Source organism: Heterodontus francisci, unplaced genomic scaffold (assembly GCF_036365525.1).
Source record: "Heterodontus francisci isolate sHetFra1 unplaced genomic scaffold, sHetFra1.hap1 HAP1_SCAFFOLD_1213, whole genome shotgun sequence".
Taxonomy (NCBI): domain Eukaryota; kingdom Metazoa; phylum Chordata; class Chondrichthyes; order Heterodontiformes; family Heterodontidae; genus Heterodontus; species Heterodontus francisci.
Genome location: NW_027141452.1, coordinates 76,217 through 102,827, shown reverse-complemented (window position 1 = coordinate 102,827; position 26,611 = coordinate 76,217). Strand labels below are relative to the sequence as shown.

Below are 26,611 nucleotides of genomic sequence, written 5' to 3'. Positions count from 1 at the left end.
ATAGACTTCCAAACAGAGACTGAATTCAGGGCTGAATGTCAGTGGATGTTGACATGGTTGTTGGAAGATTGGTGGAAGCCCACTGGAAGAGCATTTTATTCCTTTTAGACAGCCTTTCCGCTCATCTTCCCGTGTGAGGTCCCCATGTGGAAGCTTGCCCACGGGTGTCATCACACTCAGAATATGGTTCTATACCTCCAGGATCCATGCAGAGCAGTCCGAGGAGCGTTGAAATAACCAGGATCACAATGAGGCAGAGAATTCCTGTCAGAAGACCTACAAGACAACACGGGTAACATTACTCCAACCAATAGTAGCCCTTGACGGATGGGCTGCACACATAAGACTGAGTGGCGGACATGCAGATGACACATCAGAGAGCGTGCTTGACCCCACCGTCCTTACAAACTAACGTCCCACGTCCAGCCTCCCTCCTCTCTCCAAAGTCCTTGAACGTGTTCCCGCCTCCCAAATCCATGCCCATCTTTCCCAGAACTCCATGTCTGAATCCCTCCTATCGGGTTTTCTCACCCCCCCCCCCCCCACTGTCACGGTACCAAAACGGCTCTTATCGTAGTCACGAATGACATCCTGCCTGACCGTGACCCCCAAAGGTAAACTTTCCCTCCTCGTCCTCCTGGACCTGCCTGCACCCTTTGACCCAGTTGACCACACCATCCTCCTCCAATACCTCTCCACTGTTGTCCAGCTGGGTGGGACTGCTCTCACCTGGTTCCATTCTTATCTATCTCATCGTAGCCAGAGCACCACTTGCAATGGCTTCTCTTCCTGCTCCCACACCGTTATCTCTGGTGTCCCCCAAGGATCTATCCTCGGCCCCCCTCCTATTTCTCATCCACATGCTGCCCCTCGGTGACATCATCCGAAAGCCCAACGCTAGTTTTCACACATACGCTGATGACATCCAGCTCTGCCTCACTGCCACCTCTCTCGACACCTCCACTCTCTCTAAAAGTATCAGGCTGTTTATCCGCCATCCAGTACTGGGTGAGCAGAAAATTCCCCCCCCCTAAACATCGGGAAGACTGAAGCCATTGTTCTCGGCCCCCGCTCCAAGCTCCGTTCCCTAGCCACCGGCTCCTTCCCTCTCCCTGGCAACAGTCAAAAACTAAACCAGTCTGTTCGCAACCTTGGCGTCACATTTGACCCCGAGATGAGCTTCCGACCTCATATCTGAGCCATCACGAAGACCGCCTATTTCCGCCTCTGTAACATCACCCAACTCTGCTCCTGTCTCAGCCCATCTGCTGCTGAAACCCTCATTCGTGACTTCGTCACCTCTAGACTTGACTATTCCGACGCACCCCTGGCTGGTCTCCCACATTCTACTCTCCGTAAACGTGAGCTCATCCAAGACTCTGCTGCCCTTATCTTAGCTCGCACCGAGTCCCCCCCACTATCAGTCTAACCTCCACCAGCCCCTTCGACCCTCTGAGATCCCCGCGCCCCCTCCAACTCCGGTCTCTCGGGCATCCCCACCGTGCTCCCCGGATTCCCATCGCTTCGTGGGGCCCCGAGCTCTGGAATTCCCTCCCTAAACCTCTCCACCTCTCTCTCCCTCTCCTCCTTTAAGACGCTCCCTAAAACCTCCCTCTCTGACCAAACATTTGGCCACCGGTCCCTAATGCCTCCTTACTTGGCTCGGGGTGAAACTTTGTTAGAAATGCTCCATTGATGTGGTAGCGAGTCCCACATTCTCACAGTTTCTCCTGAATTCCCCTATTGGATTTATTAGCAATTGTCCTATGCTGATGGGCCCAGGTTTTACAGGCGGACCACTGCAGCACCGTCTGCGTGGCGAGTGAGTGGAATCGTGTGGGGCCCAGTTCAAAGGCACGGAACCGATCGGTCAAGTGGCTGGTTTCCGCCCGGTAACCTGCTAAGATTCCCTCTGTGGAAGGTAATATAGAAGTGGAGACCCCAGAGAAATTATTGGTCTATTGAAGGGTTCAAAATGAAAATCAGAACCTTTTTCTTTGCAATTCGATGGTTTCAGCAAGACTCCCTAAGGGAGACTTTGGAACTAATTTCAGCTGGGAAATGGACAAGGTCTTGGCACCCAGACGGTCCTTGGGATTTTAATATGTAATGTTGAGATACCTGGCAGTCGGGAGAGAGGAGACCGTGTGTTGATGGATGTGGGAACCCCTCACCTACCTCCATTGCAATAATCTTCTCTCACTTGCTGCACACAAGAACACAGAAATAGGAGCAGGAGTAGGCCATTCAGCCCTTCGAGCCTGCTCTGCCGTTCAGTTATGGCTGATCTACTTCAACACCCTTTATTCTGCACTATCCCCGTCTCCCTTGCTGTTTTTAAAATGTGGGAATCTATCGATCTCAGTCTCGAACATACTCAACGACTGAGCCTCCACAGTCCTCTGGGGCAGAGAATTCCACAGATTCACCACCCTCTGAGTGAATAAATTCCTCCTAATCTCAGTCCTAAATGTCAGAGTGATACAGCACTGAAACAGGCCCTTTGGCCCACCGAGTCTGTGCCGACCATCAACCACCCATTTATACTAATCCTACATTAATATCATATTCCCAACCACATCCCCACCTTCCCTCAATTCTCCTACCACCTACCTACACTAGGGGCAATTTACAATGACCAATTTACCTATCAACCTGCAAGTCTTTGGCTGTGGGAGGAAACTGGAGGACCTGGTGGAAACCCACGTGGTCACAGGGAGAACTTGGAAATATTGCATTTAATCCCCACATCCAAATCATTGATATAGATTGTGAACAGCTGTGGCCCCAGCACTGATCCTTGCGGTACCCTCACTAGTCACAGCCTGCCAACCTGAGAATGACCAGTTTATTCCTACTCTCTGCTTTCTGTCCGTTAACCAGTTCTCTGGGGTGATCATTGAATCAATAGCATTTGTAATCTCATTACACTCAATGTTCCCCTTTTACTGCGTTCTGCCTTCCGAAAATTCATCAGTAAATGTAATAACTGAGCAGTGGCTCGTGGGCTTGTAAAACACTGTGTTGCAGGCGTTGCTCTGACCAGCAGTGAAAGGGTTAAGACAAAGTTGAATTAACTGGAGACTGGTTTGCAGGTGTGAGCTTCAGAGGGAAGGTTTTCAAGGTCTTGTAAGTTGCTCCCACAGAAACATCTGGAATTCCTCTATTGATAAAAGCAGAACTTGGAAGAGCAATAAACTCGTGAGAATTTTGAGGATCTGCCATCTGCACAATAAAGATTCCAAAAACTATGACAACATTAGACAGATAAAAGTCAAACAATCAAACCCTTTCAGCTCACAGCAACGTTTAATGAAGATTGAAAATGCACACAAATGATCTTCATCACTAACCTTGTCACATTTAATGTTGGAAAATTCAACTCATCGCTCTCAATTCGATTTCTGAATTAGCAGTTTTACCAAACCACCCCTCCCGCCCCAAAAAATCAAAATATTTCACCATCAACCAGTAAAGCAAATATCAATCGAAAAGTCAATTTATTGTGTTAAACAAATGAATATGAGCCACGTGTAAATAATGATGGTTTCTGCCTTTCTAATGGTGATATTACTTACAACTGACCTGTTCACATTCTCTCATTACCCTCTAACTGATATCACCATCCTGATATAAGCTCAGACTGTGTCCGATCTGATACATGTCCTGACTGTGTCTGATCTGATACATGTCCTGACTGTGTCTGATCTGATACATGTCCTGACTGTGTCTGATCTGATACATGTCCTGACTGCACCTGATTGATACATGCTCTGACTGTGTCTGATCTGATACATGTCCCGACTGTGTCTGATCTGATACATGTCCTGACTGTGTCTGATCTGATACATGTCCTGAATGTGTCTGATCTGATACATGCTCTGACTGTGTCTGATCTGATACATGTCCTGACTGCACCTGATTGATACATGCTCTGACTGTGTCTGATCTGATACATGTCCTGACTGTGTCTGATCTGATATATGTCCTGACTGTGTCTGATCTGATATATGTCCTGACTGTGTCTGATCTGATATATGTCCTGACTGTGTCTGATCTGATACATGTCCTGAATGTGTCTGATTGATACATGCTCTGACTGTGTCTGATCTGATGTATGTCCTGACTGTGTCTGATCTGATACATGTCCTGACTGTGTCTGATCTGATACATGCTTTGACTGTGTCTGATCTGATACATGTCCTGACTGTGTCTGATCTGATACATGTCCTGACTGTGTCTGATCTGATACATGTCCTGACTGTGTCTGATCTGATACATGCTTTGACTGTGTCTGATCTGATACATGTCCTGACTGCACCTGATTGATACATGCTCTGACTGTGTCTGATCTGATACATGTCCGGACTGTGTCTGATCTGATACATGTCCTGACTGTGTCTGATCTGATACATGTCCTGAATGTGTCTGATCTGATACATGCTCTGACTGTGTCTGATCTGATACATGTCCTGACTGTGTCTGATCTGATACATGTCCTGACTGTGTCTGATCTGATACATGCTCTGACTGTGTCTGATCTGATATATGTCCTGACTGTGTCTGATCTGATATATGTCCTGACTGTGTCTGATCTGATACATGTCCTGAATGTGTCTGATTGATACATGCTCTGACTGTGTCTGATCTGATGTATGTCCTGACTGTGGCTGATCTGATACATGTCCTGACTGTGTCTGATCTGATACATGTCCTGACTGTGTCTGATCTGATACATGTCCTGACTGTGTCTGATCTGCTACATGTCCTGACTGTGTCTGATCTGCTACATGTCCTGACTGTGTCTGATCTGCTACATGTCCTGACTGTGTCTGATCTGATACATGTCCTGACTGTGTCTGATCTGCTACATGTCCTGACTGTGTCTGATCTGCTACATGTCCTGACTGTGTCTGATCTGATACATGTCCTGACTGTGTCTGATCTGCTACATGTCCTGACTGTGTCTGATCTGATACATGTCCTGACTGTGTCTGATCTGCTACATGTCCTGACTGTGTCTGATCTGATACATGTCCTGAATGTGTCTGATCGAATACATGCTTTGACTGTGTCTGATCTAATACATGTCCTGACTGTGTCTGATCTGATGCATGTCCTGAATGTGTCTCTGTCCTGGGATTGCTGCAGTGTTCCAGTGAACATCAACGCAAGCTCGAGGAACAGCATCTCATCTACCGATTAGGCACACTACAGCCTGCCGGACTGAACATTGAGTTCAATAATTTCAGAGCATGACAGCCCCCCACTTTACTTTCATTTTTAGTCATTTTTTCTTTTTTTTTTGGCATTCCTTTTTACATTTTTTACAATCTTTTTTTGCATTTATTTCATTTCATCTTAGTTTGTTCAGTTTGCTTACCCACTGTTTTTTTCAGGTTGTTTTTCTTCAGGTTTGCACTTGCTGATGTTCAATATTCACACCTAATCTGTACTAATGCTTTGTCTTTCAACACACCATTAACATATTGTTTGCCTTTGCTCCGTGACCTTTTGGTCAGCTATGTGGCCTGATCCAATCTGCACCTTCTCCTTTGTTATCTCTTGCCCAACCCCCACCTCACTTGTTTATAATCTGTGACTTTTCTAATATTTGTCAGTTCCGAAGAAGGGTCACTGACCCGAAACGTTAACTCTGCTTCTCTTTCCACAGATGCTGCCAGACCTGCTGAGTGAATCCAGCATTTCTTATTTTTGTTTCAGATTTCCAGCATCCGCAGTATTTTGCTTTTATTTTAGTGTTTAATTCACTGCCACTTCTCTTCCAGGAATGCCTACCTTGAAGAAGTTGTGCTCTTCTCTCCGACGGGATTTTCGTTTGTCTCTTTTACCTTGTTCACCTTCATTGCTTTCTATTTCCCTCCTGGTGTTTGATAAGGTATCTACCAAAACCCGTTTTCACAGCCACATCTCCTTCCTCAGTGACTGTCTCCGGCTCCGACTGATTCCACGTGGATTCCAACTGCAGTTTCACCCATCATGCTTTGAAACCACCCAGGATCACAGGTATCTCCGAGAAATACAACGTTCCTCGGACTGCTACTCTCGCCGCATCCTGAGATCCACACTCAGTGCTATGCGCCGCCATATGCACACACTGGACCTCTCTCTCCAGCAGCACCGTCTCACCTTATCTCAAATCTGTTCTACTCCGCAGTTTCATCTCATCTTACGTCTCATCCGACGCATTAACAAAAAACTTTTTTTCTTCCTTTCAGGTGTTAAGGAACGCAAGCTCCAGCAGCTGATGGGGACTAATGCCCCTCCAGATCCTCCTTCCGCTTCACTTCCCTCTGACCCCACCCCTTCTGATCTGACCCCTTGCCGTGTATTCACTATACCCTCTGACCTCCCCCTCTCTGATGCTGAGCGTTCTGTACTCAGCAAAGGTCTCAGTTTTATCCCCTTACGCCCCCACCTCAATGAATTTCGCGCTCGGCATGACGTTGAGCTCTTCTTCCGTCGCCTCCGCCTCCGGGCTCACTTCTTCGACCAGGAGTCCTCCCCCCGACCAGCAGACCCATTCACCCGCCTCCAGCATTCTCCCTCTACCTGGACCCCTCACCCTGGCCTCTTACCCGCTCTTGATCTCTTCATTGAAAACTGTCGGCGAGACATTGGTCGTCTCAATTTCTCTGCCCCCCTCACTCACTCTAACCTGTCCCCCTCTGAACTTGAGGCACTCCGTTCTCTCAGGTCTAACCCCGACATGGTCATCAAACCTGCAGACAAGGGTGGTGCTGTTGTTGTATGGCGTACCGACCTCTACCTTGCAGAAGCTCAACGCCAACTCACAGACACCTCTTCCTACCTCCCTCTGGACCATGACCCCACCACCGAACATCAAGCCACCGTCCAAAGGACTGTCACTGACCTCATCTCCTCTGGAGATCTTCCCTCTACAGCTTCCAACCTCATAGTCCCGCAACCCCGGACAGCCTGCTTCTACCTCCTTCCCAAAATCCACAAACGGGACTGTCCCGGCAGACCCATTGTGTCAGCCTGCTCCTGCCCAACTGAACTTATTTCTTCCTATCTAGACTCTATCTTTTCTCCGCTGGTCCAGTCTCTTCCCACCTACATCCGTGACTCTTCTGACGCCCTACGTCATTTTGACAATTTCCAGTTTCCTGGTCCCAACCGCCTCCTCTTCACTATGGACGTCCAATCGCTCTACACCTCCATCCCCCACCAGGATGGTTTGAGGGCTCTCCGCTTCTTCCTGGAACAGAGGCCCAACCAGTCCCCATCCACCACCACCCTCCTCCGCCTGGCTGAACTTGTTCTCACATTGAACAACTTCTCCTTCAACTCCACGCACTTCCTTCAAGTAAAAGGTGTCGCTATGGGTACCCGCATGGGTCCTAGTTATGCCTGTCTTTTTGTGGGATATGTCGAGCATTCTTTGTTCCAGTCCTACTCAGGCCCCCTCCCCCAACTCTTTTTCCGGTACATTGATGACTGTATCGGTGCCGTTTCCTGCTCCCGCCCCGAACTAGAAAACTTTATCAACTTTGCTTCCAATTTCCACCCTTCTCTCACCTTTACATGGTCCATCTCTGACACTTCCCTTCCCTTCCTCGACTTCTCTGTCTCCATCTCTGGGGATAGGTTGTCTACCAATATCCATTATAAGCCCACTGACTCCCACAGCTACCTCGACTACACTTCTTCACACCCTACCTCCTGTAAGGACTCCATTCCATTCTCCCAGTTTCTCCGTCTCCGACGCATCTGCTCTGATGATGCTACCTTCCATGACGGTGCTTCTGATATGACCTTTTTCCTCAACCGAGGATTTCCCCCCACTGTGGTTGACAGGGCCCTCAACCGTGTCCGACCCATTCCCCGCACCTCTACCCTCACCCCTTCCCCTCCCTCCCAGAACCGTGACAGGGTTCCCCTTGTCCTCACTTTTCATCCCACCAGCCTCCATATCCAAAGGATCATCCTCCGCCATTTTCGCCACCTCCAGCGTGATGCCACTACCAGTCGCATCTTCCCCTCCCTTCCCCTGTCAGCATTCCGAAGGGATCGTTCCCTCCGCGACACCCTGGTCCACTCCTCCATTACCCCCACCACCTCGTCCCCGTCCCAGGGCACCTTCCCTTGCAATCGCAGGAGGTGTAATACCTGCCCATTTACCTCCTCTCTCCTCACTATCCCAGGCCCCAAACACTCCTTTCAGATGAAGCAGCGATTTACTTGCACTTCTTTCAATGTAGTATACTGTATTCGCTGCTCACAGTGTGGTCTCCTCTACATTGGGGAGACCAAGCGCAGACTGGGTGACCGCTTTGCGGAACATCTCCGCTCAGTCCGCAAGCAGGACCCTGAGCTTCCGGTTGCTTGCCATTTCAACACTCCCCCCTGCTCTCATGCTCACATCTCTGTCCTGGGATTGCTGCAGTGTTCCAGTGAACATCAACGCAAGCTCGAGGAACAGCATCTCATCTACCGATTAGGCACACTACAGCCTGCCGGACTGAACATTGAGTTCAATAATTTCAGAGCATGACAGCCCCCCACTTTACTTTCATTTTTAGTTATTTTTACTTCCTTTTTTTTTTGCATTGCTTTTTACATTTTTTACAATCTTTTTTTGCATTTATTTCATTTCATCTTAGTTTGTTCAGTTTGCTTACCCACTGTTTTTTTCAGGTTGTTTTTCTTCAGGTTTGCACTTGCTGATGTTCAATATTCAGTATATTCACACCTAATCTGTACTAATGCTTTGTCTTTCAACACACCATTAACATATTGTTTGCCTTTGCTCCGTGACCTTTTGGTCAGCTATGTGGCCTGGTCCAATCTGCACCTTCTCCTTTGTTATCTCTTGCCCAACCCCCACCTCACTTGTTTATAATCTGTGACTTTTCTAATATTTGTCAGTTCTGAAGAAGGGTCACTGACCCGAAACGTTAACTCTGCTTCTCTTTCCACAGATGCTGCCAGACCTGCTGAGTGAATCCAGCATTTCTTGTTTTTGTTTCAGATTTCCAGCATCCGCAGTATTTTGCTTTTATGATACATGTCCTGACTGTGCCTGATTGATACATGTCCTGACTGTGCCTGATTGATACATGTCCTGACTGTGTCTGATCTGATACATGTCCTGACTGTGTCTGATCTGATACATGTCCTGACTGTGTCTGATCTGATACATGCCCCGACTGTGTCTGATCTGATACATGTCCTGACTGTGTCTGATCTGATACATGTCCCGACTGTGTCTGATCTGATACATGTCCTGACTGTGTCTGATCTGATACATGTCCCGACTGTGTCTGATCTGATACATGCCCCGACTGTGTCTGATCTGATACATGTCCTGACTGTGTCTGATCTGATACATGTCCCGACTGTGTCTGATCTGATACATGTCCTGACTGTGTCTGATCTGATACATGTCCTGACTGTGTCTGATCTGATACATGTCCCGACTGTGTCTGATCTGATACATGTCCCGACTGTGTCTGATCTGATACATGTCCCGACTGTGTCTGATCTGATACATGTCCTGACTGTGTCTGATCTGATACATGTCCTGACTGTGTCTGATCTGATACATGTCCTGACTGTGTCTGATCTGATACATGCTCTGACTGTGTCTGATCTGATACATGTCCTGACTGTGTCTGATCTGATACATGTCCCGACTGTGTCTGATCTGATACATGTCCCGACTGTGTCTGATCTGATACATGTCCTGACTGTGTCTGATCTGATACATGTCCCGACTGTGTCTGATCTGATACATGTCCCGACTGTGTCTGATCTGATACATGTCCCGACTGTGTCTGATCTGATACATGCCCCGACTGTGTCTGATCTGATACATGTCCCGACTGTGTCTGATCTGATACATGTCCTGACTGTGTCTGATCTGATACATGTCCTGACTGTGTCTGATCTGATACATGTCCTGACTGTGTCTGATCTGATACATGTCCTGACTGTGTCTGATCTGATACATGCTCTGACTGTGTCTGATCTGATACATGTCCTGACTGTGCCTGATTGATACATGCCCCGACTGTGTCTGATCTGATACATGTCCCGACTGTGTCTGATCTGATACATATCCTGACTGTGTCTGATCTGATACATGTCCTGACTGTGCCTGATTGATACATGTCCTGACTGTGTCTGATCTGATACATGTCCTGACTGTGTCTGATCTGATACATGCTTTGACTGTGTCTGATCTGATACATGCTTTGACTGTGTCTGATCTGATACATGCTTTGACTGTGCCTGATCTGATACATGCTCTGACTGTGCCTGATTGATACATGTCCTGACTGTGTCTGATCTGATACATGTCCGGACTGTGTCTGATCTGAGACATGTCCTGACTGTGTCTGATCTGATACATGTCCGGACTGTGTCTGATCTGATACATGTCCTGACCGTGTCTGATCTGATACATGTCCTGACTGTGTATGATCTGATACATGTTCTGACTGTGTCTGATCTGATACATGTCCTGACTGTGTCTGATCTGATACATGTCCTGACTGTGTATGATCTGATACATGTCCTGACTGTGTATGATCTGATACATGTCCTGACTGTGTATGATCTGATACATATCCTGACTGTGTCTGATCTGATACATGTCCTGACTGTGTATGATCTGATACATATCCTGACTGTGTCTGATCTGATACATGTCCTGACTGTGTCTGATCTGATACATGTCCTGACCGTGTCTGATCTGATAGTTCTCTACTGTGCAGCTGTATAATGCAGTCTTTAGTTATATATTGTCCCTATGGATGTAGTCCACAGTTATATACTGTCCATATGTATAATTCAGTCTATAATTTTATAATGTCCATATGGCTGTAGTCCATAATTATATACTGTCCGTACATATATTGCGGTCTTTATATATTCTGTCCCTATGGATGTAGTCCATAGCAATATACTATCCATATGTATAATACAGTCTATAGTTATATAATGTCCATATGGATGCAGTCCATAGCTATATACTGTCCATATGTATAATACAGTCTATAGTTATATACTGTCCATATGGATGCAGTCCATAGTTATATACTGCCCATATGTATAATACAGTCTATAGTTATATAATGTCCATATGTATAATACAGTCTATAGTTATATAATGTCCATATGGATGCAGTCCATAGTTATATACTGTCCATATGTATAATACAGTCTATAGTTATATAATGTCCATATGGATGCAGTCCATAGTTATATACTGCCCATATGCATAATACAGTCTATAGCTATATACTGTCCATATGGATGTAGTCCATAGTTATATACTGTCCATATGTATAATACAGTCTATAGTTATATACTGTCCATATGGATGCAGTCCATAGCTATATACTGTCCATATGTATAATACAGTCTATAGTTATATACTGTCCATATGGATGCAGTCCATAGTTATATACTGCCAATATGCATAATACAGTCTATAGTTATATAATGTCCATATGGATGCAGTCCATAGCTATATACTGTCCATATGTATAATACAGTCTATAGTTATATACTGTCCATATGGATGCAGTCCATAGTTATATACTGCCCATATGCATAATACAGTCTATAGTTATATAATGTCCATATGGATGCAGTCCATAGCTATATACTGTCCATATGTATAATACAGTCCATAGTTATATAATGTCCATATGGATGCAGTCCATAGTTATATACTGTCCATATGTATAATACAGTCTATAGTTATATAATGTCCATATGGATGCAGTCCATAGCTATATACTGTCCATATGTATAATACAGTCTATAGTTATATAATGTCCATATGGATGCAGTCCATAGTTATATACTGTCCATATGTATAATACAGTCTATAGTTATATAATGTCCATATGGATGCAGTCCATAGTTATATACTGTCCATATGTATAATACAGTCTATAGTTATATACTGTCCATATGGATGTAGTCCATAGTTATATACTGTCCATATGTATAATACAGTCCATAGTTATATAATGTCCATATGGATGCAGTCCATAGTTATATACTGTCCATATGTATAATACAGTCTATAGTTATATACTGTCCATATGTATAATACAGTCTATAGTTATATAATGTCCATATGGATGCAGTCCATATTTATATACTGTCCATATGTATAATACAGTCTATCGTTATATAATGTTCATATGGATGCAGTCCAAAGCTATATACTGTCCATATGTATAATCCAGTCTATAGTTATATACTGTCCATATGTATAATCCAGTCTATAGTTATATACTGTCCATATGTATAATCCAGTCTATAGTTATATACTGTCCATATGTATAATCCAGTCTATAGTTATATACTGTCCATATGTATAATCCAGTCTATAGTTATATACTGTCCATATGTATAATCCAGTCTATAGTTAAATACTGTCCATATGTATAATCCAGTCTATAGTTATACACTGTCCATATGTATAATCCAGTCTATAGTTATATACTGTCCATATGTATAATATAGTCTATAGTTATATACTGTCCATATGTATAATACATTCTATAGTTATATACTGTCCATATGTATAATATAGTCTATAGTTATATAATGTCCATATGGATGCAGTCCATTGTTATATACTTTCCATATGTATAATACAGTCTATAGTTATATAATGTCCATATGGATGCAGTCCATTGTTATATACTGTCCATATGTATAATACAGTCCATAGCTATATACTGTCCATATGTATAATATAGTCTATAGTTATATACTGTCCATATGTATAATACAGTCTATAGTTATATACTGTCCATATGTATAATATAGTCTATAGTTATATACTGTCCATATGTATAATACAGTCTATAGTTATATAATGTCCATATGGATGCAGTCCATAGCTATATACTGTCCATATGTATAATATAGTCTATTGTTATATGCTGTCCATATGTATAATACAGTCTATAGTTATATAATGTCCATATGGATGTCGTCCATAGCTATATACTGTCCATATGTATAATATAGTCTATAGTTATATACTGTCCATATGGATGCAGTCCATAGTTATATACTGTCCATATGTATAATACAGTCTATAGTTATATACTGTCCATATGGATGCAGTCTATAGTTTTATACTGTTCATATGAATATGGACGAAACTGTGATGTCCTTGAGTGAAATTTAACTGAGTTTGGTTTAAGGATGTGAGGGAAAGACAGAGAGACAAAGACTGAAGCAGCTGAACATCAAGGCTTTTCCTTTTATTCTGTCTTCCTTTCACTTTGCCCGCACGTGTGTCCTACAGCAACCTCTAGAGAACACAATGCACAATGCAATTTCAAAACACTCCTAACTCCACCGAAAGCTTTTGCTTTTGATGGGAATTTCCCCGGGAGCTGCTTCCGGTCTGTCGGTGGGTAACGCAGCCGCAGCAGCCAGTCGGAAAGCCCGCCTGCAAAGTTGCCGCGAGGGTCGGGAACCGCCGGAGATGAGGCAAGGACACTCACCGTGTGTGGGGACCTGGAGCACCTTGGAGATGATGGGAGGATCGGCGTTGCACAAGTCGGAGTTGCAGCAACAGGAGTAGAAGGGGTGGGATTTTCTGGATTTATCGGCACATGTCGAGTTACAGGACAGCACGTTATTGGGAGGCCAACACCCTGTTCAACAGGCAAGAGATGCAAAGATTCAGTAAAAAGCACAGAAGCAGCAGGTTGGCCCAATGTGGTTTACTAGGGAACGCAGGGCGGGTAGAACTGTGGGGCTCACCTGGAGTGAAATCCCCAGATGCCTCCGTGTGAGGGGAGGGCTCACACCTGGAGTGAAATCCCCAGATGCCTCCGTGTGAGGGGAGGGCTCACACCTGGAGTGAAATCCCCAGATGCCTCCGTGTGAGGGGAGGGCTCACACCTGGAGTGAAATCCCCAGATGCCTCCGTGTGAGGGGAGGGCTCACACCTGGAGTGAAATCCACAGCCCCACCCCCACACCATCAGGGCGACAGCTGCAGTTCCCATTTATTGGAACTGCAGGCGGTGATAATGATTCCGCTCTTCCTGTCTTCAGCTCCTTCCTCCCAGTTTCTTCAGTCCTTCCCCCCCTCCTCTCCTTCCCCCCTTCCCCACTCTCTCCCCCTCCCTTCCTCCCCTCCCCCTTCCCCCTTTAACCACTCCCTTCCCCCTCCCCGTCCCCCTTACTCACTCCTTCCCTCCCCCCCCCTTCCCCACTCCTTCACTCCTCCATCTCCCACCCTCCAGTTTTCCCCATCTGCCGGTCCATCCACCATTCCCTCCCTCCTCCCCTCTCTCCCTCTCTCTGTTCTCCCTCCATCTCTCTCTACCTCTTTACTTCCTCCTTCTCTCCCCCTCTCTAGCTCTGGGAAAATGAAATATATAAAACATCTCCTCCACACCCCCCCCCCCCCCCCCCACCCCATCCCCGTCCCCTTCCCTCCCGAACACACTTAAAGGCTCAATCCATTGGAGTGGTTTATATCGACGAGGCATTGTCAGTAGGCGGGAACGTGAGAGTCGAGGTTACAATCAGATCAGCCATGATCTTGTCGAATGGCGGAGCAGGCTCGAGTGGCCTCCCCCTGCTCCTGATTAGTATGTTCGTACGTTTGCACTGGGTGTGGAGCATTCCTGCCAGATGCTAGCTGTTGCAGTGAAGGATATTGCACGCCACAGAGATCAATGGCATCACCTTGTTTGTCAGGATGAAAGGCTCCATCACTTCCTTGTCTCCAGATCCCGAAGCAATAGTCGCTGTTTCCACAAGTCACAGTCCCATTACTGGGGCCATTACTCTGGTTGTCAGACTTCTGGAATGATTTGCAGACCCTTCCCTCTCCACTTCCATCTAAAACACAAAGAGACAAGTGGTCACTGCTGAGACTGAAGCACAGGAATTCATGCTGGGAGTGTTTGATGGGAGACAGTGTAGAGGGAGCTTTACTCTGTATCTAACCCCCCGTACTGTACCTGTCCTGAGAGTGTTTGATGGGGGACAGTGTAGAGGGAGCTTTACTCTGTAAAAAACCCCCCGTACTGTACCTGTCCTGGGAGTGTTTGATGGGGGACAGTGTAGAGGGAGCTTTACTCTGTATCTAACCCCCCGTACTGTACCTGTCCTGAGAGTGTTTGATGGGGGACAGTGTAGAGGGAGCTTTACTCTGTATCTAACCCCCCGTACTGTACCTGTCCTGGGAGTGTTTGATGGGGGACAGTGTAGAGGGAGCTTTACTCTGTATCTAACCCCCCGTGCTGTACCTGTCCTGGGAGTGTTTGATGGGGACAGTGTAGAGGGAGCTTTACTCTGTATCTAACCCCCTGTTTTTTTTTGCAGTACCTGTCCTGGGAGTGTTTGATGGGGGACAGTGTAGAGGGAGCTTTACTCTGTATCTAACCCCCGTTTTTTTTTTAAGGTGACCTTTATACCCCAGACCCCTTTTATATATTTTATGTCGAGGGGGCCTTTATTCCTCAGGCCCCCTTTATATACACACTTATATTTTTAAAATAACTTTATTAAAACCAGATAAATAAACAAAAAACTCAAATTAAAATGCCATTCTCGGCGTCGACAATGCACTCCAGTCCCTGCGGTGCCCACCGGTCGCAGAAGGCCTCAAGCGTACCGGCGGACACCGCATGCTCCTTTTCCAGGGACACCCGGGCGCGAACATAACCGTGGAAAAGGGGCAGGCAATCGGGGAGGACGGACCCCCCGACGGCCCGCAACCTGGACCTGTGAATTGCCACCTTGGCCAGGCCCAGGAGCAGACCGACGAGGTGATCCTCCTCCCGGCCCAAGCCCCTGTTCACCGGGTGCCCAAAGATCAGGAGCGTGGGACTGAAGTGCAGCCAGAATTTGAGGAGCAGCCCCTTCAGATACTCAAATAGGGGCTGCAACCTCGCACACTCCGTATAAATGTGGAACACGGACTCGTCCAGGCCACAGAAAGTACAGCTGGCCTGGGAGTCCGTGAACCTACTTAAAAGCCTATTGCACGGGACTGCTCTGTGCAGCACCCTCCACCCCAGGTCCCTGATGTAAAGGGGGAAGACTCCGCGTAGAGAGACCTCCATCGGGGTTTCCCCTCGCCACCAGATGGCAACACGGACCGCCAGGGCGTGTCCGGCCGGCTGACGAGGGAGTGGAGTGTGTGCAGGAGCGGCCCGTACAGGAAACCCCTCCGCGCCGATTGGAATGGCACGGAGGGCATTTCCAAGAGGCGGCTCGGGTTGTGCGGGACCGGCTCCCGAGGAGGGTTTCGGGGCCTGGGTCCGATGAGCAGTTCCGGCCGAGCGGGAGTCAGCTCGGCCGGGATCGCTCCGCACTCCCGAGCCCCCTCGCCACCCGCAGTGAGGGGCGTCCCGGGAGTTTCGGCTACTCCTCCGCCCGCCGGACCGTCCCCGGAGTCGGCCGCCCGGACAGCCGAGGCGCTCTCCTCCGCCGGCGGGGGAGCGCCCTGACTGGAGGCGACCATGTTCCAGACTCGGAAAAGATCCCGGTAAAAGACAGGCAACTCCCTCAGAGAGGCGCGGCTAACGGACTCCACCGGGAGCTGCGTGTCGTCTTGAAGGCAGTGACACTGGCGGAAAAAATACGTCGCCAGCGCACACCATCTGGGAGGACGCTCGACGTACAGGTATCTCTGCAGGGTCCGAAGGCGGAGAGTCGCAGCCTGGGTGCGGACGCACACCAGCGACTGACCGCCCTCCTCGATCGGGAGACTCAGGACCGCGGCAGAGACCCAGTGTTTCCTCTTGCCCCAGAAGAAATCGACGAGTTTCTTCTGGATCTTGGTGGCAAATACAGGGGGCGGGGCCAGTGACCAACCGGTACCACAACATGGAGGCCACCAGTTGGTTTATGACCAACGCTCGGCCCCTGTAGGAAAGCACTCGGAGCAGTCCTGTCCAGCGCCCCAGCCGAGCGGTGACTTTCGCCTCCAACTCCTGCCAGTTTGCCGGCCAGGCTTCCTCAGCGGGGCTAAGGTGGACTCCCAGATAGAGGAGGTGCGTGGTGCTCCACGCAAAAGGTGTCATCTCCTCCGGCAGGGAGTCCACCCGCCACTGACCAACCAGGAGTCCGGAACATTTCTCCCAATTGATCCTCGCGGAGGACGCGGCAGAAAAGGTCTGCTGGCAGTCGCGCATCCTCCGCAAGTCAACGGGATCTGTGATTGCGAGGAGCATGTCGTCGGCGTAAGCCGAGAGGACGACCCGCATGGCCGGCTCGCGCAGAGCCAATCCCGTCAACCTCCTGCGAAGCAGGCACAGGAAGGGCTCCACGCAGATGGCATACAATTGGCCGGACATGGGGCAGCCCTGACGCAATCCTCTCCCAAAGCGAAGGGGCGCCGTCAAGGACCCGTTAACTTTGACTAGACACTCTGCGGCGGCGTATAAAAGTCGGACCCGGGCCACAAAATGCGGCCCGAGTCCGAAAGCGCGCAGAGTCCCGAAAAGGTAATCGTGATCCACCCTGTCGAACGCCTTCTCCTGATCGAGGGAGAGAAAGGCGACCGACTGACCAGTCCTCTGGGAAAGATGGATCAGGTCCCGGACCAGGTGGATGTTGTCCTGGATGGACCGGCCCGGGACCATGTAGGACTGGTCGGGGTGGATCATGTGGGCCAGCACGGAGCCCAGGCGGGTAGACATAGCCCGGGCAAAGATCTTATAATCCGTGCTGAGGAGGGAGACCGGACGCCAGTTTTTAAGCAGGCGGAGATCGCCCCTCTTCGGCAGCAGGACGATGACCGCCCTGCGCCACGAGAGGGGCATCTCCCCGGTCGCCAGGCTTTCCCCCCAGGTCCCGCGCGTAATCGTCCCCCAGGACGTCCCAGAACGCCCTGAGGAACTCCACGGTCAACCCATCCAGCCCTGGGGATTTGCCCCTCGAGAGCTGGTGGAGGGCGCCAGTCAGCTCCGGCAACGTGAGCGGAGCCTCCAATCCTTCTGCGCCCTCCGGGCTGACCTGCGGCAGGTCCTCCCACAAAACTCTGCGCGCATCCTCGCTGGACGGATCCGGGGAGAACAACGCACTGTAATAAGTACGGACCAGGAGGCCCATTCCCTCCAGATCCGTGATGGAGGATCCATCGTCGGCCAGCAGCTCTATGAGCTGCTTCCGGACCCCCCGCCATTTTTCCAGCGAGTAGAAGAAGGGCGAGGCGTGGTCCAAATCTTCCAGGATCTGGATCCGCGCCCTCACGTACGCGCCTCGGGACCCTATGAGCTGCAGGTCCCTCAGCGCGCCCTTCTTCTCTTTGTACGCCTGCCACAGAGCCGGGTCCGCGACGGCATTGACCGAGGCGGGACTCCAAGTCAAGCACCTCCCTCTCAAGGCGCCCGATCTCGGCTTCCCGCCTCTTGTTCGACCCCTTCGCATACTCCTGACAGAAGACGCGGATGTGAGTCTTGCCCACATCCCACCATAGCCTCAAGGAGGGGAAGCCCCCCTGCTTCCTTCTCCAGTCGGCCCAGAATCGACAGAACGAGTCCCGAAATCGCACGTCCTCCAGCAGCCGGTTGTTAAAGAGCCAGTACGCGGACCCCGCCCGCGTGTGTAGCGGAGTGAACTCTGCCCACACCAGGTGGTGGTCCGAGCACGGCACCAGCCGCATGGAGGCCACCGAGACGCGGGAGACGTACGCCTGCGAAAAGTAGAGGCGGTCGATTCGCGACCCTCCTCCTCCAGACCTCCACGTGAAGGCGCTGGAGTCGGGATGGAGATTCCGCCAGACGTCCACCAAGTTAAGGGAGCTGATCAGTCCCCTCAACTTCTCCACCGACGCTTGGCCGCGCTGGGGAACGGAGCGATCCCCCACCTCGAGAGTGCAGTTAAAATCCCCCCCGAGGATGATGCACTCGCCGCTATCAATGGAGCTCAAGAGAGCGGACACTTCTTCAAAGACGCGCGCTTGCAACGCGCCAGGCCTGGGCACGTACACGTTCACAAAGTGGAGTGGCACGCTACCCAGGTGAACGGCGAGGTGGAGCAAGCGGCCCGGCACCAGCTCCTTGACCACCAATATCTCCGGCTGAAAAGTCGGGGCCAACAAGATAGCCACCCCACTAGAAATAGGGGTGAGGTGACTCATGTAGACCCCACCCTGCCACTCCAGGAGCCAGGTGGCTTCGTCTCCCGGAACAGTGTGTGTTTCCTGCAGGAAGCTCACCGCGTATCTCCCTTCCCTAAGGACTGAGAGATTGTGAAATCTGCGGTGAGCCCCTCTGCTGCCGTTGATGTTGAGGCTGGCTATGGTTATCTTCATGTCAAAGGTACTTAAATCCCGTCACCAACACCTCACTGTGAGGAAGGAGTGGAAGTGCACCTGGCCCTCCACTCCCCCAGCAACCCATTGAGGAACACATTAAAACGGCGCCTCTCAACCAGTTTCACGTCCGCGCGCTTGCCCGTTATTTTCAGGGCGGCACGGACGGACTGGATGATCAGCGCCAGATTCGACCAGCAGCCGAGGGCCAGCTGAACTTTATTGCGGCAGCCCCTGCAAACGGCGAGGAAATCCCGGAGTTCCGCCGTGGGGATGAGAGGAGATTCGGTGGGAGGCACGAGGGACTCCACCACCTCACTGGCGATGGAATCAAGATCATCCTCCGTGCCCCGCACCGAATCCCCATCCTCCTCCGGGTCGTCACCGCCAGCGGCCGACACATCCACCACACACTGTGGGGCGGACGTCCCGGCCGCGCCAGCTGGTCCCGCCTCCGTCACGATCCCACCCCCAGGATCGATGGCGGAGGAGTCCTCTCTGGGTTCTATTGTGAAACTGGAGCCTGTAGGCACCAGCGGTTCAGGACCCCCCTCCACCTCCGTCCCCAGGCCAATGAGTGGTCCAGGGGAGACAGAAGTTCCGGACTCCGGAAAACCAGCCGGAGCTGAGACTGGAGGCGGAGAGAGGAGGCTATCTCCCGCTCCGCCAGCACCCACAGGCCCAGCAGAAGGGGCAGCATTCTCGGTTATAACCGGGTCGGGTGTCTCTTGGTTGGTGGTGGACTCCGGCTGGGAGGGCCGACCCTCTGGGGCCTCGCCCTCCCCTTCACTCAGGGCACCCGACCCAGTAGCAGTGGCAGAATGGGCGGAGTCCCCAGGCTCCCCCACCACAAGCAGGGCCCCACTTACTCCTTCAGGAGGGGCCTCATGTACCGGGGCCTTCCCCTCCCCTCCATCCTGAGGAATAGAGTGCTCCTGGCCGGACTTTGCAGCCTTGGTGGTGGCGGTAGGGGAAACCTGGGGACCCGAAACAGGAGACAGCTCCCCTCCAACAGATGGGCCCTGCACCTCAGGGCCCCTTGTTACCTCTGTGGAGGGGTGCCTTCTCTTTTTCCCAGTTGTGTGCGGAGGCTCAGAGACCTCCATATCATCAGAGGCCTCCACCTCCACACTCCTTTTTTTTATTCACCCTGGGCCTGAGCCCAGCCCTGGGGCAAGTTGACTTCCCGAGATCGGGCCTTGGGCTGAGCTCAGACTCGGGTCGTGTCACGGTGTCCAGGGGACGCGCCTCTCGATGTTTATTTCTCCTCCGCGCCTTCCTTCCACTTGGACGGTCACCCCCCTCCCTGCCGGAGGCCGTGAAAACCACAGCCTCCGGTACCGACTGAATGGTATCTGGTGGTGGTGTAGGGGGGGGTGGGAGGAGGTGCAGCGCCGCCACCCTGGGCCGCCGAGTTGGAGTTGGCAGCCGGGAGGTTGGGGCAGTTCTTACAAAGATGCCCCACCCCCTTACAGACATGGCACCGCACCCCGTCCAAGGTCCAGAAGACGCGGTAGGCCGTCCCCTGGAATTCTACATTAAAGTGGCCCTCTGTCACCTCCTCCCGCGCCAGCTGCATGAATAACTGGCGGCGGAAGGAGTACACGTGTCGGAGGCTGTTCTCCCGAAGGCCGAGCGGGACTGGGGTGAGCCCTGTCTTTACCTCCCCCAGATGATGCAGGTGGGGAAGGAGGAGCTCTCCAGGAATGAAGGGCGGGACATTGGATAGAATGAGCCTTTGCGCAGTGGCCTCCAGGGAGTCCACTGGCAGAAAGGTCCCGCCCACGGTGAGCCCCTTGCTCAGAGCCAGGGACACCGCCCGCTCGGTCCTCAGGAACAACACTGCCTTCCCATACATTTTAGAGGCTGCAACAATGGCCGGAGGGCCGACAACCTCGGCCATTGCTTTCACGCATGCCTCGATAGTCATGTTCGGGTGGACGTAGCTCTTGACCCCATGCTTCGATGTTAATAAAGCAAACGGTGACGGGGCAACAGGTGCAGCCGCAGCAGCCGCAGCAGCATTTGAACGGGAAGGCCCCGCCACCGGCGAAGAGGGGCTTGCCATGGGGTCGCAGAGCTACGCCCACCCCCAAGAAACAAAGCACACGACAGTTTTCTTAAACACAAACAATATGATGGGGGAGGTGGGGATGGGAGTAGAGGAGGATAGGGTTGAAAAGGGCGAGGAGAGGAGAGGATAGGTGGCCGAGTGATGGAAGAGAGAGAACAGCTGTGAGGATGTTACAGTTCACTTGGTGGTTGGAGCACCTTCCTGCAGAGTCTACAGTTCAATCTTCCAGTTAGGGGAGGGCTCTTCGCCCGGGTCGGTTAGAGCCGCCCGGTTCTCTCCCTTTTCTGTTGTTGTATTAAGCTAGTCTTCAGCCGGGCAGCTCCAGCCGTCCCGAGCCACACAGTTGGGGGTGGGGAGGGAGCCCCTTCTGTGCAGGATGGCAGATAAACCCAAGACCAAATACAAGGGCTCCCTATAGAATTTTGCAGCCCCACCCCTGGATCTTCCGGTGCCTCCTCCCTCCCCCAACAGTCCAAACAACCAACAGTTCTCTGGTGCTCCAACACCCACCTCTCCAAAATGACTTGCAGGTCTTCTTAATCGTTGAAAAATTGCAACAGTTCCTCAGTAAATGCAGCTGTCTCCACTCTGTAGTCACCTCTTTGCAGTTATTCCACTCTCCTCTCCCCAGTTGCTGCAGTCTCCACTCCACTCTGCAATTGCTGCAACACAGGTGCAGCTGCTGCCCCTGATTGCTGGCAGGAAGTGCTCCAAATTGACCAGCCAATCCCAGTGCTGTACCCTGTACCTGTCCTGGGAGTGTTTGATGGGGGACAGTGTAGAGGGAACTTTACTCTGTATCTAACCCCTGTACTGTACCTGTCCTGAGAGTGTTTGATGGGGGACAGTGTGGAGGGAGCTTTACTTAACCCCGTGCTGCCCCAGCTGATCCTGGGAGCTGCATCTTATAAATCTCAGTCTTATTTACCCTGATTGCAAGGCGAGCGTAAAAGAAGGAGTATTTGCTTGTGCAGTTTCCCCTTGTGGGAGAAACTAGAACTAGGGGTCACTGTTTAAAAATAAGGGTTGCCCAATTAAGACAGAGATGAGGAGAAATGTTTTCTCTCAGAGGGTCGTGAGTCTTTGGAATTCTCTTCCTCAAAAGGTGGTGGAAGCAGAGTCTTTGAATATTTTTAAGGCAGAGGTAGATGGATTCTTGATAAGCAAGGGGGTGGAAGGTTATCGGGGGTAGGCAGGAATGTGGAGTAATCAGTTCAGCCATGAACTTATTGAATGGAGGAGTAGGGTGGAGGGGCCGAATGGTCTCCTCCTGTTCCTCATTTGTATGTTCGTATTATGAGGAGGGCCTAAAAGAGAGAATAAGATCGGGGAACCTCGACAGTTGCAGAAATCGGCCAGAAATACCTTCCATCTGATCTTCCTGGCAGTATTTCCTGTGCCTATATATATATACATATATATATATATATATATATATATATATGCATGTATGGTATATATAGATTATATATATATATAGACAGGATTGCGTCTGCCTGCAACGAATTTGGCCTTTCCATCAGCCTCAAGAAAACAAACATCATGGGACAGGACATCAGAAATGCTCCATCCATCAATATCGGTGACCACGCTCTGGAAGTGGTTCAAGAGTTCACCTACCTAGGCTCAATTATCACCAGTAACCTGTCTCTCAATGCAGAAATCAACAAGCGCATGGGAAAGGCTTCCGCTGCTATGTCCAAACTGGCCAAGAGAGTGTGGGAAAATGGCGCACTGACACGGAACACAAAAGTCCGAGTGTATCAAGCCTGTGTCCTCAGTACCTTGCTCTACGGCAGCGAGGCCTGGACAACATATGTCAGCCAAGAGCGACGTCTCAATTCATTCCATCTTCGCTGCCTCCGGAGAATACTTGGCATCAGGTGGCAGGACCGTATCTCCAACACAGAAGTCCTCGAGGCGGCCAACATCCCTAGCTTATACACACTACTGAGCCAGCGGCGCTTGAGATGGCTTGGTCATGTGAGCCGCATGGAAGATGGCAGAATCCCCAAAGACACATTGTACAGCGAGCTCGTCACCGGTATCAGACCCATCGGCCGTCCATGTCTCCGCTTTAAAGATGTCTGCAAACGCGACATGAAGTCCTGTGACACTGATCACAAGTCGTGGGAGTCAGTTGCCAGCGATCGTCAGAGCTGGCGGACAGCCATAAAGGCGGGGCTAAAGTGTGGGGCGAGTCGAAGAGTCTTAGCAGCTGGCAGGAAAAAAGACAGAGGCGCAAGGAAAGAGCCAACTGTGTAACAGCCCCAACAACCCATCTTATCTGTAGCACCTGTGGAAGAGTCTGTCACTCTCGAATTGGCCTTTATAGCCACTCCAGGCGCTGCTTCACAAACCACTGACCACCTCCAGGCGCTTACCCATTGTCTCCCGAGACAAGGAGGCCAAAGAAGATATATATATATATAGGCTGTAGATCTGGCATAAACTGCAAAGAAATTACACAGAATTATAAAATCTTCCCTTCCCGACTGTGGATAAATAACATGCAGTTTAAAGGTAGGTATTAAGCAGGAATTCATGACTGTAGCGTTGGGTTCCTCTCGTGGCTCAGCTCAGGAAATCGATTGTAAATCTCACATGTTCACTTGTCAAACTCGTCCTCCTGCAGCTCTTCAGTTTCTTGAGCCCTGCCAGAACTTTTTAATCATCCCTTCCTGACGGTGCTTTGATCTGTCTTGCAACCCAGGGTCGTCTACGACTCCCTTGCCGACAGCAGAAATATCATTTCTTTATGAAGGTCATTCTATGACACTGTTAAAGGGAGGAGAGAGAATTTTGTTGGCCTTTGACTCGCCTCACGTTGTTCAAATCCATTTTTTTGGAAGCTCTAAAGTTTTCGCTTAAGCTCATTCCTCCTCCTAAATTGAAGAAAAAATAAAGTTTTCTGGAAATACTCAACGGGTTGGGCAGCAGGCGTGGAGAGAGAAACGAGTTTCACGGGGCAGGGGGTAAGTCCCGACGTTGGGACCATATCTGGCCTGCATTCAGGCTGACCCTTGACACTGTCCAGACAATCGGAGGGAAAGGCCAGCGTGAGAGGTGGGCGTTGCTGAGGCAGCAAGGAGAAATGAGAGGGCGCCTCCGTTTTCCGAGGCGTGACTCCGTGGGGGAACTGTCCCAACACGGCTCCCTGGCATTTTAACATTCCCCACCCCCCCACTCCCCTCGTTGCCAGTCCGTCACCTGGGGGGCCAGTGAAATCTCACCCAACGTTTCAGCTCGATGGCCTTTCATCAGAACTGGGAAAAGTTAGAAATGTAATAGGTTTTGAGCAAGTGAAAGTTGAGGGCTGGGGGTGGGTTGTGGGTTTTATATATATATAATATATATACTTGAATGTATGTTTTCCTAAGGTGTGTGTATTATTTGCCAAAGAGCTGCTCATAATTGTACGTCACTGGGCACTGATATTAAACATAAAGGCAGCTTATGTTAAGTTGGAAATAGAATTGGTGAACTTTCTTGGCCCCATCTCCAATGATGATCACTTTTAATAAACTTTACAATGAGTTTTTATTATTTCATACCATTGAAAAAAGTGAAGGACATCCAGTTAAAATATATATAAAAATGCTTTATACATACATCACATTAAACACAGAGAACGTTATACTGTAATATATATATATCACTCTAGTCAGTCTGTCACTCTAGAATTGGCCTTTATAGCCACTCCAGGCGCTGCTCCACAAACCACTGACCACCTCCAGGCACTTACCCATTGTCTCCCGAGATAAGGAGGCCAAAGAAGAAGATATATATATATATATATATACACTCCACATCAAGCAACACCAATTTGCATTTATAAAGCGTCTTTAAATGTCATGGAACATCCCAAGTTGTTTCACAGGAGCACTGTTTAAAAAAATATGGCACTGAGCCACGTAAGGGGATATTAGGGACGGGCGACCAAAAGCTCGGTCAGAGAGGGAGGTTTTAAGGAGCATCTTCAAGGGGGAGAGAGAGAGAGAGGGGGGTGCAGAGGTTTAGGAAGGGAATTCCAGAGCTCGGGGCCCCAGGTGCTGAAGGCACGGCTGCCAGTTGTGGAGCTATGGGAATCTGGAGAGAGGCTGGAATTGGAGGAGCGCAGAGGTCTCGGAGGGTCGTATCGGCTGGAGGAGTTTACAGAGATAGAGAGGGGAAAGACCACACAAAACTTTATAAATACTTGAGATATGTATATTAAAAAAACCCACAATAAACACTAATTTTCTAGGTACTGCATCCCCACATTTTACTAACATTTATTTAGAATAGAGTTATACAGAATTTTATAGTATCTCTACAATGTTACACTTCCCAACCTGATCAATATAAACACTATATTCATTACCAAGAGCATATGAAAGAATACAATTGTAAACATTTTTGCTAATTACACATAAAGAAGTAAGATTGTTTTGCCTGATTTCCTCTTCATTGCCTGTCAGCCACCCAGTCATTTGAATTAAACTTCTCAGAAACACTTTAACATATGCATATTGTTCATGGAGAAAATGTGTAACGTACCTTCCGAGTGTTGCAGCAAAACCATCCAAATCAATACAGACAAGAGCGGTAAAAGATCCATTTGCACAAAAGCAACCAGGAGCATCGGAACAGAGTCCAGTGCCAGTGAAATATCTTCTCTCTATGCATTCCCTGATAATGTTGTTGGACTGGGAACTAACGTGTAAGCTCCACCCCTATTACCCTGGCCTTGCTTTGTTTTTATGAGCTTCAGATTCATTCCGATGCTGGCTGACTGGGGAAATTCTTAAAGCAGTGGCTTTTAGGAACATAGGAGCAGGAGTAGGCCATTCAGCCCGTCGAGCCTGCCCCGCCACCTGATACGATCATGGCTGATCGTCCACTTCAATGCCTTTTTTCCCACACTATCCCCATATCCCCTTTATGTCATTTGTATTTAGAAATCTGTCAATCTCTACTTTAAACATACTCAATGACTGAGCTTCCACAGCCCTCTGGGATAGAGAATTCCAAAGATTCACAACCCTCTGAGTAAAGAAATTTCTCCTCATCTCTGTCCTAAGTGGCTTCCCCCTTATTTGAAATGCTGTCCTCTGATTCTAGACTCCCCAACCAGGGGAAACATCTTAGCTGCATTTACCCTGTCTATCCCTTTCAGTATTTTGTAGGTTTCAGTGAGATCACCTCTCATTCTTCAAAACTCTAGAGAATACAGGCCCAGTTTCCCCA

The 26,611-nt window shown here is 49.4% G+C and overlaps 1 protein-coding gene across 1 annotated transcript; it reads right to left on the bottom strand.

The window, feature by feature from the left end:
* Positions 1–53: 53 nt before the first annotated feature.
* LOC137363784 (bone morphogenetic protein receptor type-2-like) lies at positions 54–26,013 on the bottom strand. The gene is made up of 4 exons (XM_068027342.1): positions 25,922–26,013; positions 14,727–14,882; positions 13,530–13,682; positions 54–276 (listed from the first exon to the last, which is right to left on the bottom strand). The coding sequence occupies exons 1-4, from the start codon at positions 26,004–26,006 to the stop codon at positions 122–124; spliced, it is 549 nt and encodes a 182-aa protein (XP_067883443.1). The 5' UTR covers positions 26,007–26,013; the 3' UTR covers positions 54–121.
* Between the last annotated feature and the right edge of the window lie 598 nt (positions 26,014–26,611).

Excerpts from the sequence above, each read along its gene's own strand:
- LOC137363784 (XM_068027342.1), bottom strand. The coding sequence starts at position 26,006 with ATGCTCCTGGTTGCTTTTGTGCAAATGGATCTTTTACCGCTCTTGTCT. Across the intron at positions 14,883-25,921 it reads TTTGCTGCAACACTCGGAAG|ATGGAAGTGGAGAGGGAAGG; the intron begins GTACGTTACACA and ends TTTGTGTTTTAG. Across the intron at positions 277-13,529 it reads GCTCCAGGTCCCCACACACG|GTCTTCTGACAGGAATTCTC; the intron begins GTGAGTGTCCTT and ends GTTGTCTTGTAG.